We start from the raw sequence: 15,985 nt of genomic DNA on the forward strand, positions 1-15,985 counted from the left end.
AGCTACCCTTAAATCACCATCTCCCATGTAAAAAACATATCCTTAAGATATTGATCTGGGCATTTGTTTCAGAAGTGTAATGGAATTAACTTCAGTTTTTCCCCCAAAAAAAGCTGTACTAAAAAAAAGTGTTAATGTGGCTTGGTAAATTGACTAGATTTCAAAATTTGCCAATCTTAAGAAAATATTAGGGAATCAGGATACCAAGGTGTGGCAGCCCCATTTGGTTGTTGGTGTCTAATTGAACAAGAATCACAGCAAAGTGGATGATCCAGTAGTTTATTCACATTTTGTACAGTGTGGTTTTCAGACATGACAGGCGGCCCTGTGTTGCCTCATCATTCTTCCTTCTCCTCTCCATGTGTGATGATGTAGCACAGAGACTTGTAGTCAAGGTTCCCCGCTTGGTCAATGGGAGACGACTGGAACATCTGATTCACCTGGATTCAACCAGAAGATATTAATGGCATTAACACAGAAGGAAAATGGACAAATGGTGCCCTGGTAGAAATAAATGAGTACCACAGATATTTATGCACAGCTCATGGTCATTTCACTTCAAAGCTGCATGTCACAGTTTTATTCTACCAGGTCTCTTAAATTAAAAATTCCATTATTGAAATCTGGGCTGTGCATATTATCTAAAATTATATGTAAAGGAGATTAGGATAAAAATGGATGACGTTCATTGAAAAATGTAAAAAACAAAATGCAATTTTTGCCTCGCAACCTTGAAAGAGCAGGTAATATTCTTATAAACAGAGAGTCCACATACCTCTTCTGCCGTAAACTTGTCTGCCTGTGTCATAAGAACACGCTGTAATCTGCCAGGAAAAATGGAAAATAATATTGTCACATTGTGGAAAATCTCATAAAAATTGAACAATTTAAATGAGGAGAGTGTGCAGAATGTAAACTATTACTAGTAGTTCACATTATAACAACAAAATAACTTTTGTATCCTAAACATTTCTACAGTAACCAGACGCCTGCAAATGGATTCAAAATATTTTTCAGTCCTAAGGGAAGAGTTTTGGCTAATTAAAATGCCAAAATACAGTGGAATTTGTTTGTGTTTGAATTGTGCTTCAATTCCCATGGAGAAAATATCTGCATCAGGCTGCAGGTCACACATAAAGCCAAGCAACCACCACATGTTTGTGCCTTCTCTCTATTGTGCTTTGTACTGTGCTGCACATACTGTACTGTATAATGTCTTAATGTTTTCATGGCTTCCCATTTTGTATTTCCCTATTTTCTCTATAAGAGAATTATATGGAGTATAAGGTTTGTGTGCACATCACTTTTGGATCTCCAGATTCTATTGTAGTATTGAGTATTCTTTTATGACTGACTGAGCATCTAGGTCTATGATGATATAGACAGACATACTCGTCTTTGTGTACGTGTCCCTTAGCATCAGGATCAAACATCTTGAATGCGTTTAGAATGGTTTCCTCAGGGTCCGTACCTGTATTAAAAAAAAACATGTTTTTTAATACCAGGCAAACGTTTTTTATTTTGTTAAAAATTTTGGATTTATGTATATTAATTCAACAAATATTCCAGACTCTAGTATCATAAGGCTGATAACAAACAGCTGGATAACCACTGTAGAGTTATTCACTATTAGTACAATTCCTTGGTAAAAGTACTATATACAAACTAAAAGACTACAAGAACTCCATGCTTCTAATTTAAGGTGGTTTCTGCTGAAGTGGAATTTTGAAAAATGCATCTTAAGTCCATTGCAGGTGAATTAAAATATTTTATAAAGGTGTTTTAGATACCATACGTACTAATGGAATGAGCATCACTTTCATAATATAATCATAGAATCTAATACAGTAGTGCTGTACTGTACTTCCTTATTCAGTAATGAGTCTTTCATGAAAAAATAAAATGTTGACTGTTTTATCACCATGTTTCCATGAACCCAGGTGAATTTATTGAGACTTTTGTACTTATTCCACTCATGGTGATGTAAAAATTAGAAAACATCTTGTCTTCTGGTTTTTGGTCCAACCTTAGTTGTTAATTAAGTAATGTTATTTTCTTAATTAGTCATTTAAAGGATTTTTCTTAAGGTCTATTACAGTTAATTTCTGCTAAAATGCATTTCTGTTCAAGTAAACCTGCCTATAACACAACGTCAATCATGGTTAGATGTACTGTATTAACAATAATGCTCTGAATTAAATAATTAGACCACCTACATTACTGGAAGTAACTAAAACTCAGGAATTAGTCTGACACCTCTGCCTTGTACGCATATCAGCTCAAATGTAGTATGAAAAGCTAACAATACAAATATGTGCAGTTACCCTGACAACCATTATGCATCTCTGGTAGATGAGAGATGAGATGTCACTACAGTAATTCAGCACTTTTCTATAGGTAACTTAAGTTAAATACACACATGAAAATTTTAACTGAGCAATGGGTGATGTACAGTATTGCAACTATGAAATGGGACAAAGTGCAGTACTACTTTTAAAGAGCAGATCTAATTATAAGACTGACTTGCACTAATCATGGCTCTTGCTAGTGTTTTGAAGAACAGCAAAATTGGCAGTAGAGTCAGTGCTGTAAGGTTAGAAAAAAACTTTTGATCAGAATTTGGAAACATCTTTATATTGACAACGTTGGTGTTGTCAATACAACTTCATGAGAGTAGCCTCCCCTTCCACATAACTGAAGTTCATTCCACCATGTAGGCATCTGCAGTATTCCTGACTGAATATTCCTTTCTTGATATCAGTAAGGTGCTAAGATCTACAAAACCCAGTTGCATTTGAAGGCAGACCAACACAAGAAATGTAAAATATTCAGATTTTTCAGGACGATGAGACATCAGGTTAGATTGCATCTGTTAACATTTTTATTCCAGCAAGCAAAAACATTTTACATAATTTGTGTAAAGCACAGAACCATGGGAATGGCTATACGTTTCACATCAGGAGCCTGAAGTTCTAAGTATATCACAACAAAAGTGTCACAGTTTTAGTCCAGCTGTACTATGATTTATTAAAATCAGGAACAGTGTTGCAGTATGATCCCATACCCAAACTGTCTTGTATTAAAAGCTATGACACAAAACAAAATATATAAAGCATACTGTATATGCTATATTGTATTGTCTGCAGATTTGTTTAACATTTCAATGAAGAGGACCTAAACAATGAGAAATTCCTTTAACATCAAGAGCAGTTAACTATTTGAATACACAATAATATTACCACACGGCATTCTGGTGCATCCCATGAAAGGGGTAATTTATACTTGTGTGTATTTAATAACTTGCCAGAGAATAATAAAAGAATTATATAAAAGGAAAAGTAATATCTAAATTTCAAAACCACGATTATCAAACAACATAGAGCACCTCAACAGAGGACTTAACGGGTGTCTCTTACCATGTAGCTTCTCTCCAAAGAGATTTAGGAACATTGTGAAGTTTATCGGCCCAGTTGCTTCCTTCAGCATCGATTCCAGTTCATCGTCTTTCACGTTCATTTTACCTGTGACACAGACAGGCAGCCTGTTAACACCACAAGATCAAAGATAAAAGCAAAACAAAGCCTGTTGCAAAGCAACAATATGAGCTACATATCCTTTCAGGCTAAATTTCTTAAAGCTGTATTTAATTATTTATTATAAATAAATAATTATTAATTAAAAGAACATTTATTGGGTTGATTTATTTTGTTGTTGTTTTTTCAGGAGCTGAAGGGCATAATGTGGTAGGTGAGCGTATGGATTCATGACTCATGATGGGTAGTTCAGACGCTGCTGTTATAGCTTGAGGAAGGTATTTTACCCCAGTTGCTCCAGTCCACCCAGCTGTATATATGGGGATCATCATTGTTTGGAGGTCATCCCTGTGATGGACTGGTGTTACATACCCTCTAGTCTGCTTGACACAGCAGAAACCAGGATGAGCTCTGGCCCAGCGAGGCTCTCTGGCATGAACTTTACCTTTACTATTTCAGGAGCTAAAGAGGGTAGATCCAGTATACTGTATCTGTGCATACGCTATGTATATACTGTACAGAGGTACGCTAAAAGAGTAGGCAAGTCTTGATGGGGTTCAGAAGCTTATGCTTGAGAAATAAGCATATTATCTCATCGCCAGAAGCTTGAGACCTCCCAACAAAGTGGAAGCATGTTCACTCTCTCATGTTTAGAAGGCATGCAAAATAAAGATTTTGTTTTTGGTATTGAAATGTAGCCAATATATACAGTTTATGGCAGATAAGTTTTTAGCCGTATGTTCCATAGTGCACATTTTATAGCCATAAAATGTGCACTATGGAACATAATTATGGAACATAAGCATTGTGAATTGAAGTGATTTTTATGATTACAGCTACAAAGAAAATCAAAGTAGTCTCATACATTGATGGTGTTACGTGGTCTAAAGAGAACATTTCTTTTGATGATTGTGGGAACAGGGAAACTAAATGTGTGGGACCAGTCTTACAAAAGGTTACAAACAATTTCACATGAAGCGCAACAGTGTCATTCTAGTTTTATGTTGGCTTTTCTATTTTGTGTAGTGTTTTGTGTCACCCAAATTAAACCTCTTCATAAAAGGTGATCTTTTATTCCTCGGACCATGATAAAGAGTTAAACACTATACTGCGCATGAAGGTAGGAACCCTGATTTCTTTTCATGATGATAAGGCGGAAATATGGAATTTATTTATAACCCTGAATCTAACTTAACAGCTGATACTCAAAAAGTCTAATACAGCATAAAAGAAAAAGGCTTCATTGTCAAGTATAATTGAATTGGGATTTTGTTATGATTGCAAAAAGTATTGAAAATTTAAAGGAAGATAATAAAGGGTTTACCCAATTTAAAGTACTGTGCTTCAGAATGTACTGCAGCATTTGAATGTAGCCTTTTGGAATGGAATTGAAAATATAGGTAATATGGGTAAATGGGTGATAGCCTAAGCTACATATGAATTGAATGTATCTTTCTAAAGTATTTAATACTATAGCCATGTTTAATAGTCATATCAATAAAATCTCATGTAGTATTTCTGTAAATTACAAACCTAGAGAGGCATATGTATCCTTCAGGTCTTCCTTATCAATGAACCCATCTCTGTTCTGGTCAATCAATGTGAAAGCCTATCAGTATAAAACAAAACAAACAATCAATATTGTCGCTTGATAGTTCAGTCTTCCAAAAGGGGTAAAACTGATATCTGTTACAGATTGATATGAAGTTACTATGACATAATATCACATAATACTTAGGTGGACCTTGCTTTCCATGTGCTTACCTCCTTGAACTCCTGTATCTGTGTCTGCTCAAACATGGAGAAGACATTGGAGGATGCCCTCTGGGCACGTTTGGCACCTCCTTCCTTCTTCTTGGTCTTCCTGCTAGCCTGTGAGAGCAAGAAACTAATGATGAAAGTTGCATATTCAAGCAAAACAAATCCTGCACACTGAATGTGTTCTTATACTACCTCATCCTCAATGGATGAACTATTGGAGGAGTACATAATCTCCTAGCCCCAAAGGGGCTATTGATATTTTCTATTATTATATTGTGTATCGGATAACAGATTCCTAAGTCTTAACTTCCCAGTGCATCAGTGCTTAGAGAAATTTCTAACCGCACCTTTCAGCTTTTAAAGTGTTACACACCATGCTGCGGTGTGATTACAAATATAATGCCCCAGTCTAGGATATCATTAATAATCCCTCAGTCAAAATGCCACATGCTGAAACACAGGGTAAAAATATCCCAGAGGTACAATTTATGAGTAATAAATAATTAGTGTAGATTGTCCCTTTGTTTTGATTTCATGGTCTATCAGCTCTGTCTAAACGGATGTAAGACATACTATAGGGAATCTTTTAAGGAGCCGTACAGTAGGTAAGGAAGCTATGGCTGACTATTGCTATTGCTATTGCTATTTATCTAAAATGATTGGTATGTATCATGAACAGATGAGTATATGAGAAGAGTATTCAATGAAATAATTACAGACAGAAATATTAACAGTATTTTTTGTCCTAACACTGCTAAGCTTAATTCTAATGCTTTTGGTCTTTTCTTTGTTTTTAAGCTACGTTAAAAGGTATATCTTCAATAGACAAAAAAAGTTTTTGATCAACTTACTTTTTACTGTATTGTATCTCCTTTTCACAAATTTGATTTCCCAAAAATGTATTTTGATTTTTTTAAAGTAGAATGAATATTGAATTGTTACCCTCTTTCTTTGCAGATAAGGTCTTTAAAAAAGAAATACAGCTTATATAAAAATTCAACTTGCATTTCACATTTTGTGAACAAGTTGTATTATGTCATTTTCTTTGTGAAGAATGTCTAATATGAGTCACAACCAGAAAGCCTCAGAAGGTCTTCAGAATAAGAAATACTGGTTAATCATCTTCCCATTTTCAAAGACACACAATGATATTCAGTTTAACAATTTGTCTTATGCTCTCCCTTATCCAGTACACTGGATTCCATTTGCAGTTGCTGTTCAAATTATGCTTAAAACCGCAGAAGAGTTTTGTATTCACATACTGTATACAACTCTTTAAGTACTGTCAGGAACAGTATAAAACATTATAAAAAATCTTTTAGCTGAATCCTGCTTGCTCCTGATAACTTCATGTTAGCGGTTAACTGCAGTAATGCAGAACCACTAGTCAAATTAAATCTACACCATGTTCATCTTCTTTTCCCTCTTTCGAATAAAAGCATTAAAAACAAACTCAAGGATTAAAATCCTTCTGATTTTGGAAAATCTGTTGACAATCCTCTTGTGATAAAACTCACCATGTTTGCCTGGTACTGATGCTGCCTTGCCCAAGAATGTGCCTGGCTTTTCTGGAAGCAAAGGGCTTTTATATGACAGCTGTCTCTAACGGGGAGACTGTCTGAGAAGATGGCTGGCATGGTTCGAGTCCCAGTGGGGATCATCCTGATCCGTGTGAGACCCCCAGCCCAGGCAAAATACTCCATACATGGGCAAGTCGTTAAGCAAAGCCCAGGCTCTCCAGAGGCCGGACAACTGCTACTTATAATCAAAACCTTTTAAAGTATTTACACATCACTGCCGACGGCTGCAGAAAGATGTGCTAAATTTACAGAAGACCAAGTTTCTGATTTAATTACTGCAGGAGGCTTTAGCAGTATCATTTTTGATAGTAGTATCAAGTCAAACTTGTCCTGATTGTTTGAAAAAGCTAAAGCAGACCCTGCATGATGGCAAAACATAATTCAAACAGGGAAGTTTTATGAGTTTCAGAGAGATGCCACTCCCATGATGTAAAATGACTTTATTAATGACTGATAATGGCGTAAACATATCCAAATGTAGGACATGTACTATGAGAAACCCTATAAAAGTGAAATGTGAAAATGTGAAAATACCCTGCAACTTCACCATTTTAAGCCCTGGGAAGTGTACATCTGTCAGGGAAACATTTGCGTGAAAAGGGTTTAGCTGATCTGCCAAACCTAATACTTGGCAGCCTGGCGTCAAACAATAATCAGGAGAGAGGTATCCAACTGACTTAATATTTGTACATCTTCCATGTGTGACAGTTACAGGTTAATAGGAATGTATAGTAGTATACTGTAGCACAATAGGGTGACCCGACACACAGCAGTACTGTGTTGCACTACAATAAAGCAAGGAAATGGTCATACACGCCTCATTCACAGGACCCGTAAATCGATATAATTCCACTACACACTCAAGGTTGAATGAAAGTTTATAGTAAAACACGTGCCCTGTGACTTTTCAAGGTTGAAATTTTTCTTCTGTATTGTCAACAAAGAAAATACTATATTGCCTTATGTGTTCTGTAACATATCACATTGGGATTACTTCCAAAACTGGGTGATAATCTTTAATAATAACACCACACTGCCTGTTAGATATTTCTACTTAAAAAGCACGCAGGAGGTTAGACTGTAAAATAATATTTGAACTACAATGCTTACACTCTTCCTAAGTAGCAAAAACCACGTTTTCTTTCTAAATTACCGAAAGCAGGCCAAACTGAACAGGTCTTGGCAACATGCTGAAATAAAACACCAATCACAATTCCCTCCTGCAAAGTGCTTTCTGGATTTGAAACAGCAATCTTAAACTTCAGTCGCAAGCAGCTGTTAAAGACGTTCGCAGTTTTGTGGGTGTTTTTGTTACGGAAATGGACTCGATAATCCGAATAATAATTCGAAATGGATTCGATGCTCCAGTGCGATGACGGAATTTATCGACCGTACTTGTATTCATGTTAAAACTGAAGCCAATTTCAATATAATTCCCATGGTATACCTGTTGAGCTATTAAAATCGACAGTATTACAAACGTTTAACAACACTAAAGATTTACCTGGAAGAAACTAAAAAGTGTAGCTCATTCAACTGATAAAAATGGGACGTTAAAAATGGCACGACCCTGATAGTAACCATACGAAGAAAACGTCGCCTATACAGTTTTGTCCGGTAATTCGGGTTACAGCTGTGAAATACAATACACTCATAATTATTTTACAGTGGGGAATTTAATTATTTAAACATCTCTCCGAAAATTAAGAATGCTACATATAGCAAATTAAGGCACGTATGAAATGGGAACAAGATCAAAGATAAATCAGGATATTACTAGTCGCTTTTACCTATTTTGCTTTATTTTGACAGAAGCTTAAATTTCATTTCGGACTTTCAATATAGAGGATTATTATGAAGTAATACCAGAATAACAATAAACGTAGTAGTGTTTATACATGAAAGGCTACTGGCACCCGTATCCGTGTCGTGTAGTATTTTTACTCACAAATTAAGTCAGAGCAGCTACTTAATATCGTCAAATAAAATCATTTAAATAAAGGGTCAATGCTTTTTTATGCAGTTGGGTAGGCCTATTTGGAGTTCTGAATGTGAAATCCAAGAAAAACATTTAACACTTGTAATATTAAATACGCGTTTTGTGTAACTACTGTATATAAGATTATTTTCTGGACGAGTATACTTGAAATCATTTTCTTAGTTAAGGTGGCGTGTGGTTCATTCTTTCACCGAAGTCCTCTGTCTAAATATGAAAACACGGTAAAATATTACTCGGCTGCAACCCTTTACGTTTGTTACTGAACATGCAGACGCATGCATTCACAGACTACGGGTTTTCCGTTCTTTGTTGCGGAGATACGTGGTGGGGCGGTGCTTAAGAAAGGGAAAAGTACGTCTATAAGTCTAATTGTTTAGGGGAGAATCTATCGAAATTAGTCTAAGTTTTAGTGGTGTTTTGAATTTTTTAATGTTCAAGGATTTCGATTTTTTTCAGTGTCTCAGTTATATACACGGTGAAGCCAGTAGTAGTGATTCAATTGCTCGTGTTTAGTTTTTAAAAGTGCAAAATAAGTGATAAGATGGATCTCAATGCTAAAAAAAGAACACCCAACTTTTCCAGCACCGAACTTGAAGTATTGATCACAGAAATAATAAACAATTACAGTAAACTGTTTGGAGAAGCTACAGCCTGTACATCCAGGAGACAACGATCTTCTTTCTGGATCAAAACAACACAAAAGGTCAACTCAATATCCCAAACCAAGAGGAGCTGCAAGCAGGTCAAGCACAAATGGGATGATTTGAGAAGACTGCTAGTAAAACGGCTGCGTTTAAAAGGACGCAACGCGGGTTCTGATGGCATTTTAAAAGAGCTGCACAAAACCAGAGACGACAATAGGAAAAGGAACACATTTATTGAAAGAGGGATACACAGAGATAAACAAGTTTCTTCGGGAGATCTAGATTTTTCAGACGGCGCTCCACATTTCGATATTGAATGGGGTAAGTGGAAAAGGAAACCAGTTTAAACTCAACAGGAAATCGAAACAAGTCGAAAACATCCCTAAAACCATCGCTTTTGCTGCTGAAGCATTGCATGTTACCTATGCGTCCAAGTACCTAGCATTACATTTTAGGTACCTGGACGCATAAATATATAGATCCCACCGTAAAATAGGGGTTTTGTTTACGATCCGAAATTCAAGCTCCTGGACGCTAAAACGTGGGTTGCCCGCGCTTATCGGATACACTATGTTGCAGTTGTACCTTAGAGCAAATTGCAGTATAAACAATGTATCTTTTCGCATATTTATAAATAATTTAATAATAACCTAGAAATTGTAAATACGCAAGGTTTAGTTATTGTATGCGTGATACAAATTCCTTCTCAAAGTTATTTTAAGTTCACGATAGTTGCATTGGTTTCCTTCTAACCTAGGCTACATTGTATTGTTTGTTTTATTGTTTAAACTACCGAGTTTGTTTTGTGCTAATTTCTTAAACACAGAGTGAAAGACAGTAATACAGAGTCCGAATAGTGCTAAATGCCATTTACGGGTAATGCTTTAGCAAAAAATTAACTGTAGTCAGACCTTCATCGGTTTCAGATAAACACATTTGACAAATTGTTGACCACACTTTATCATAAAAATAATTGAAACTAGGTGAATTGTAGTAGATATAACAGTTAATCAAGGAAATCGCATTTGATATATCAAATACGGTAATTGAGATTATGGAGATTAAGTTTAGGTATCATGCAAATTCCAGAATTCTCGACATTCTGAAGTCTGTGTAATATCTTAGAAAATACCATAGTAGATAATGTGTAGCGGTGGCTGTTTCGTGATGAGATAAAGGCATGTTTTGATATCTTCTTCTACTGTCTTCTCATTCCTTAAAGCCTCTGTCCCCTCAGGCTGTTTCCCCTATTCCTTAAAGCAGCCTTCATAATATCTCCTTTAAAAAACTCTCTTCAGAACTAGATACCCATCTCTCTTCTCCCCTTTCTCTCTATAGCGGGCAGCCCGACAGGCAAAGATGCTCTTTTCTCAGTTAGTGATGCACTCCAATCAGCTTGTGCTGCTTCACTTTCATCTGCCGTAATCCTCCTTGACCGCTCTGCTGCTCCAGACACTGTGGACACGCTGTCTTGGGAATCTCTGGCACTGCTGACACCTACTTTGATTGTGCGTCTCCTGGAGTGCCTCGCTCTCTGCACCTCACTCACTCTCCACCGGTGTCCCCTAAGGCACTGTGCTGGATCCCAAGCTGTTCTGTCTTTACCCAGAAAAAAGTCGGGAAAGGCCTGGTATTAACGTCATAGTTCCAGATCAGCCTTTGTAAAATCAATGTTGATGTAAGGCAGAGCACAAATTGCTTAAACTGACCTTTATTCTCCAGAGATTAGAATTTGAGAAGGTCAGTGCTTTTGGGAAAAGCCATCAGTGAAGTCTCTTTTCAGGACCTTCTCTACAAGTCTGTTTAGAAAACAGTGATTCATAGGTCCACTTGGTATAATCATCATCACTTCACTTTCAATAACTACTCATCCAATTCAGGATCATGTTGGTCCAGAACCTATCCTTATTGGGCACAAGATTGGATATCCAGGGAATTCTCAACCTATCTATCATACCCTGGATAGGACGTCATTCCACCAAAGAGCATACACAGGCAAGAACACCAATTAACCTACCAGCATGTCTCCAGACTATGGGAGGAAACCCACCCGAACACAAGGAGAACACACAAACTCCATACAGATAGCACCCCAGGAATTGATCCCAGGGTTCTGGCACTGAGGTAGCAGTACTAGCCACTGTGCTACCATGCTGCCCACTTGGTGTAATGTATGTTGAATGTACATAAAGCTTACAAAATGCACAAGTTAACTTTAATTTTACGTCGATAGCATTAATGCAATGAAAATAAAAGGTTAAATTTCACAGTGATCTAAATGTTTGCTTTAAAAAGTGCTTTAAATGATCAAATGTGTTTTCGATTTATAGTTGACTAAGGAGATTATGTAAAGCTCAGGTGAAACCTGAATTTCATTTTCCAAAATTGAAGGAAATCTGTTTTGGGAATGGATGGGAATTCTAGGTAACTGGTTCAGCTTATGTCAAACTCCCTTGATGTGTTCAAAATGTTATTCCAAAACATGTTCACTTTTTTTCTTATTTACAAACTTGTTTTAGTTTACATTGCAATAAATATCACATATTTAATACAGAATTACTTCCATAGTTTGTAGAAGTAAGAGAAAAGTAATTGAATTGTAATTAAAAAGTCTTTTAATAAATTCTTCATAAAAAAGAATTATTCATGAATCATTTAACCTTTGTAAAACACATTTAATCTGACTTTCAGTCTTATTTTCTCCTCATCCAGAGAATGACACTGAAGAAAATGAATCTGAAGCAGAAGGAACTGTGCAGGAAGGTTCCCATAAAATAAAAGGTAAATGTATTCTTTCTGAGCAGGGAGAATGGCCTGGGATGAGAATACAATACTCATTTGTTCAAAAGCTAACACCTCACCAGGACAATTTCCATTTTTCTAAAGGCTAAAAAAGTAATAACTGAGTGACAGGGAAAACCTAGAAAGAAAAATAAATTCTGTTAATAACAAAAAATAAAATCCTGTAACATAAATTCATTAGAAGTTTACTAGCTAGTGAAAGCTTTAATTAAATTTAGTTAAAACAAACTGCATCTGCTTATTAGATCACGTGATTGAATCACTCAAAGCCCAAGCATAGGCAATGCTGCTTGCAGTATGACTCCCACATTTTACACTGAAAAACACCAAATGCCACAGAACAGGGATAGCTGTTTTTGTGTGTAAAATCTGTCATCTTTCAGTGCTTTGCATATAAAAAAGTTTCTATACTGTAGTTTCCATGGCATCATTTTGCAAGAGCAAAGATTGTAACCTTGGTGACATGAAATAACCCAATTTGGATAATGAGATCTTGGCATTTATGTAAATTGTTTTCTCCCTCTTTTGAGTTTTTATCAGTGCTTTTGATGAACTAGAATAGGACATGTACAGATTTCTCAGATGCATTTGAATGTGTTTCATTGTCTGGAGAACTGCTGCAAGACCCTTTAGGTTCATACCATTTAACGAAGAGGGCTCTACTTAATCAATTTCTTCCATTCAGTCAATCACCTCAGTAGAATAATTTTACTCCCTTCATTTTGTAATGTAGTTTGACACATTAGCACATTTGTTATAAACATTATTCTATTAAACATAAACCTCATGTACAGTAATAGTATGTCAGCTGATTCCACTCATCCAGTGATAACTGAACTTCCTATTAGCTTGTCTTTTAAAGTTGGATATAAAGGTTTGGAGTTGTCAAACCTGATAAATCGTAATGTATTTGTTACCTAATTTCCTTGAGTGTACACCCCCGGAACACCTGTTTTTATTGATCACAATGCACATTGCCCCAGTATAGAAAAATCCACTTCTGAGAAATATAAATATAATAATTTTATAAATATAAAAAAATGCTCTGGACAACCCTCATTTTTGTCATTATTTGAGCTGAGGAGTATGACCTTGAGCTTCTGCCTTCACCAGCTCAGAACTGCAGTGTTACCCAGCCCTCTCATTCATCAAACTTAAAAGGTTTAATTATTTATATTCACTGGGGTATTATTATCTGTAAATGTGCTTTTTCTCTCCAGGAAATAAAGGACTTCCCACTGGTGAGCCAAAAACTGCAGATGAAACTCTGCCAGGACGAGTAGTGATAGTTCACCATCAGGGGATGCCTTCCCTTGTGGAGGAGATCAGAATCTTAGAAGCCCCTCGGATTGTGGGACCTCCTATCCCATCAGTCGCCTGCTCTTTTCCTCAAGCTCCAAGTGCTGAACGCGAACAGGAGCAGCAGCAGCAGCAGCTAGTGGCAGGGGGGGTTGGAACTGATGTTGTCCAGATTAAGAAAGAGCCACATCCTGAGTTCCTCTATACCTCTCAAACCAAGGAGACAGCCTTTAAGATTCCAAGCCTTGGTGACCAGGGTAGCAATACTTCAATAATTGCACTTGGCCACCAGGTGGCACTGCTGGCACATCAGATAGGAAAGCTGACTGACCAAGTGAGTCAGCTGAATCAAATGCTTGCTCAAAAGAGCAGCTGTGAGCATTTTCAGATGGAGCAGGTAGCAGTGAATCACAACATTTCAGTGACACTTAGTCTCCTGGCTAAGGCTCTTGCTTCTAAAGACTTGTCCATTCCCACAGCTGTTGCTGACTGCAGCACACAGAGTGATCATCCCCTTCATCCTCCCGACCAAGCACATGGAGAAAGATGAAGATCCATTACCCAGTGTATTGGACTGACATCATACATTGCCAAATAAAGTCACAGGCAAGGGAGTTGATGAGATTAGAAACAGTGCAGAAAGAGTATGTATTGGTGTAAATTCAGTTTTTTTAAAAAGACATGTTCTTTCCCTTTTACCTTACAAAAATCATAAATCTATTTCTTTGAGTGTCATTTAAATTTGGGGGATCTTCTCAATATGTAAAAACTTAAGTTCCTAAAAACATTAGAACCTACTAAACAGTTTTATAGTGAAAATGGTGACTTCATAGAAAGTACGGGTATGTTCTTTCAGCTGAGATACCCTACCACACTTCGCAAAGGTTTTATTTGAGCAATATTGACATCTGGATGAAAATATTAAAAATATTCTTTGACCTTTTTCCTCTTCTTTCTGAACTCTGCACAGGATGAAAGCACTGATGTGATGTTATGTGAAAAAAATGTGACGTGAAATTTGAACTCTGCCCTTCCCATCATATACTGCAAACTATGGTGTCCCAACAAGGCCAAACAGTTCTCAATCCATATTTGGACCATGATCACAGGAGTCCTGTTAAGTTGTATTGTGTACACACAATGTTAGTCCTTAAAGGTTAATTTATATTGAAAGTTAATCTGATATCTTAGTATTTTAAATCCCTAATTAATACCTGAAACAAAATGTAAAACCAGTCCTTACAGCTCTCCCCCAGAACAAATGGTACAGTACCTTATTAATGGTACCATAAAAGTACCTTAAAACTAAAGAATTAAAGAATTTCTTTATAAACTAAATAAAGGCATGCTAAGTCTTAAATTTTTCATAAAACAGACATGCAGGGTCTCACTTATCTGATGTAATCTAACTCTTATACCTTTACTCCTTAAATTTGGAAAGTTAAATGTTTTACGCCTTATATGTTACAACTTGACTTTATACTGTCACCCCTTCTCAGAAAACACAAGATCGGAATGGGGAATTAGAACAGAAAATGTTGAGAAGAGGCCCCCTATCCTCCTCTGGATAAATATGGTATTGAATAAGTTGTAAAAAGCAGTGGGGCTTTTCCTGAGGTGAGGCAGGTGGCAGTTCTGAAGGGAACCTCAAATATTCCTTGTCAGTTATCAATGTAAATGGAGACCCCCTGATGAAGACCTAATTACAAGATTACGTTGCCTGCTTTATTGCATGGAATTCCATGGGCCGTTTTCAGGTCAGCTCCAGACAGAGACTGTCATTGAATCTGAAGTAATACGTGAGTAAGATCAATGTTTTTTAATTCCGCCAATAAGGGAAAAAGTACTGTTGCTTTAAAATGCATATGCCCAATGGATGCCAATTTTGGTCTGGTGTGATACCTGTGTATGCTGGCTTTCATTTCAAGTGAACTGTTAATCACTAGTGCTAATTGATGCCATTAATTAATCGGCTTGCTTGTTAAGACTTTTGTTGAGTGGTTTCTATACTCAGTTCTTAGTTGGAAAAAAAACGACTTCAGGTATATCATTCCAATTTGCAATGTACACAACCTAATGCAGTCTCTCTTTATTAAGAGTTTGCTGCCTTATTTCGGTCTAAGTGATTGGAGGTGATTGGTTTCTAATCAAAAGACACAAGGGGGAATGATATTTGTATTGTACCAAACACTCCCACAATGATTTTATGACTTCATTCCAGCTGGTTACATTTCAGTTAACACGTCTGATTGAGGGAAGTTCAGAAACTGACTAAACTGAAATAAAATATGCATCAAATTAAAAAGTGAAACCACATGTGAATAGGGTAAGAAGATTTATTGAACAACTGTGATTTAGAAACTTTTT

The 15,985-nt window shown here is 36.5% G+C and overlaps 2 protein-coding genes across 2 annotated transcripts; one reads left to right on the forward strand and one right to left on the reverse strand.

The window, feature by feature from the left end:
- Positions 1 to 263: 263 nt before the first annotated feature.
- LOC148672894 (myosin light chain 5-like) lies at positions 264 to 6,915 on the reverse strand. Its single transcript, XM_088628863.1, has 7 exons — positions 6,812 to 6,915; positions 5,298 to 5,405; positions 5,067 to 5,142; positions 3,417 to 3,521; positions 1,393 to 1,471; positions 776 to 824; positions 264 to 440 (listed from the first exon to the last, which is right to left on the reverse strand). Exons 1-7 carry the CDS (start codon positions 6,812 to 6,814, stop codon positions 339 to 341), a joined length of 522 nt encoding a protein of 173 aa, XP_088484989.1. The 5' UTR covers positions 6,815 to 6,915; the 3' UTR covers positions 264 to 338.
- Positions 6,916 to 9,134: 2,219 nt separating this feature from the next.
- On the forward strand, positions 9,135 to 15,932 carry LOC148672895 (uncharacterized). The gene is made up of 3 exons (XM_088628862.1): positions 9,135 to 9,838; positions 12,230 to 12,298; positions 13,540 to 15,932. The coding sequence occupies exons 1-3, from the start codon at positions 9,415 to 9,417 to the stop codon at positions 14,166 to 14,168; spliced, it is 1,122 nt and encodes a 373-aa protein (XP_088484988.1). The 5' UTR covers positions 9,135 to 9,414; the 3' UTR covers positions 14,169 to 15,932.
- Positions 15,933 to 15,985: the final 53 nt, after the last annotated feature.

The sequence above is a fragment of the Lepisosteus platostomus genome, chromosome 4 (genome assembly GCF_059453375.1).
Source record: "Lepisosteus platostomus isolate fLepPlt1 chromosome 4, fLepPlt1.hap1, whole genome shotgun sequence".
Lineage (NCBI taxonomy): Eukaryota > Metazoa > Chordata > Actinopteri > Semionotiformes > Lepisosteidae > Lepisosteus > Lepisosteus platostomus.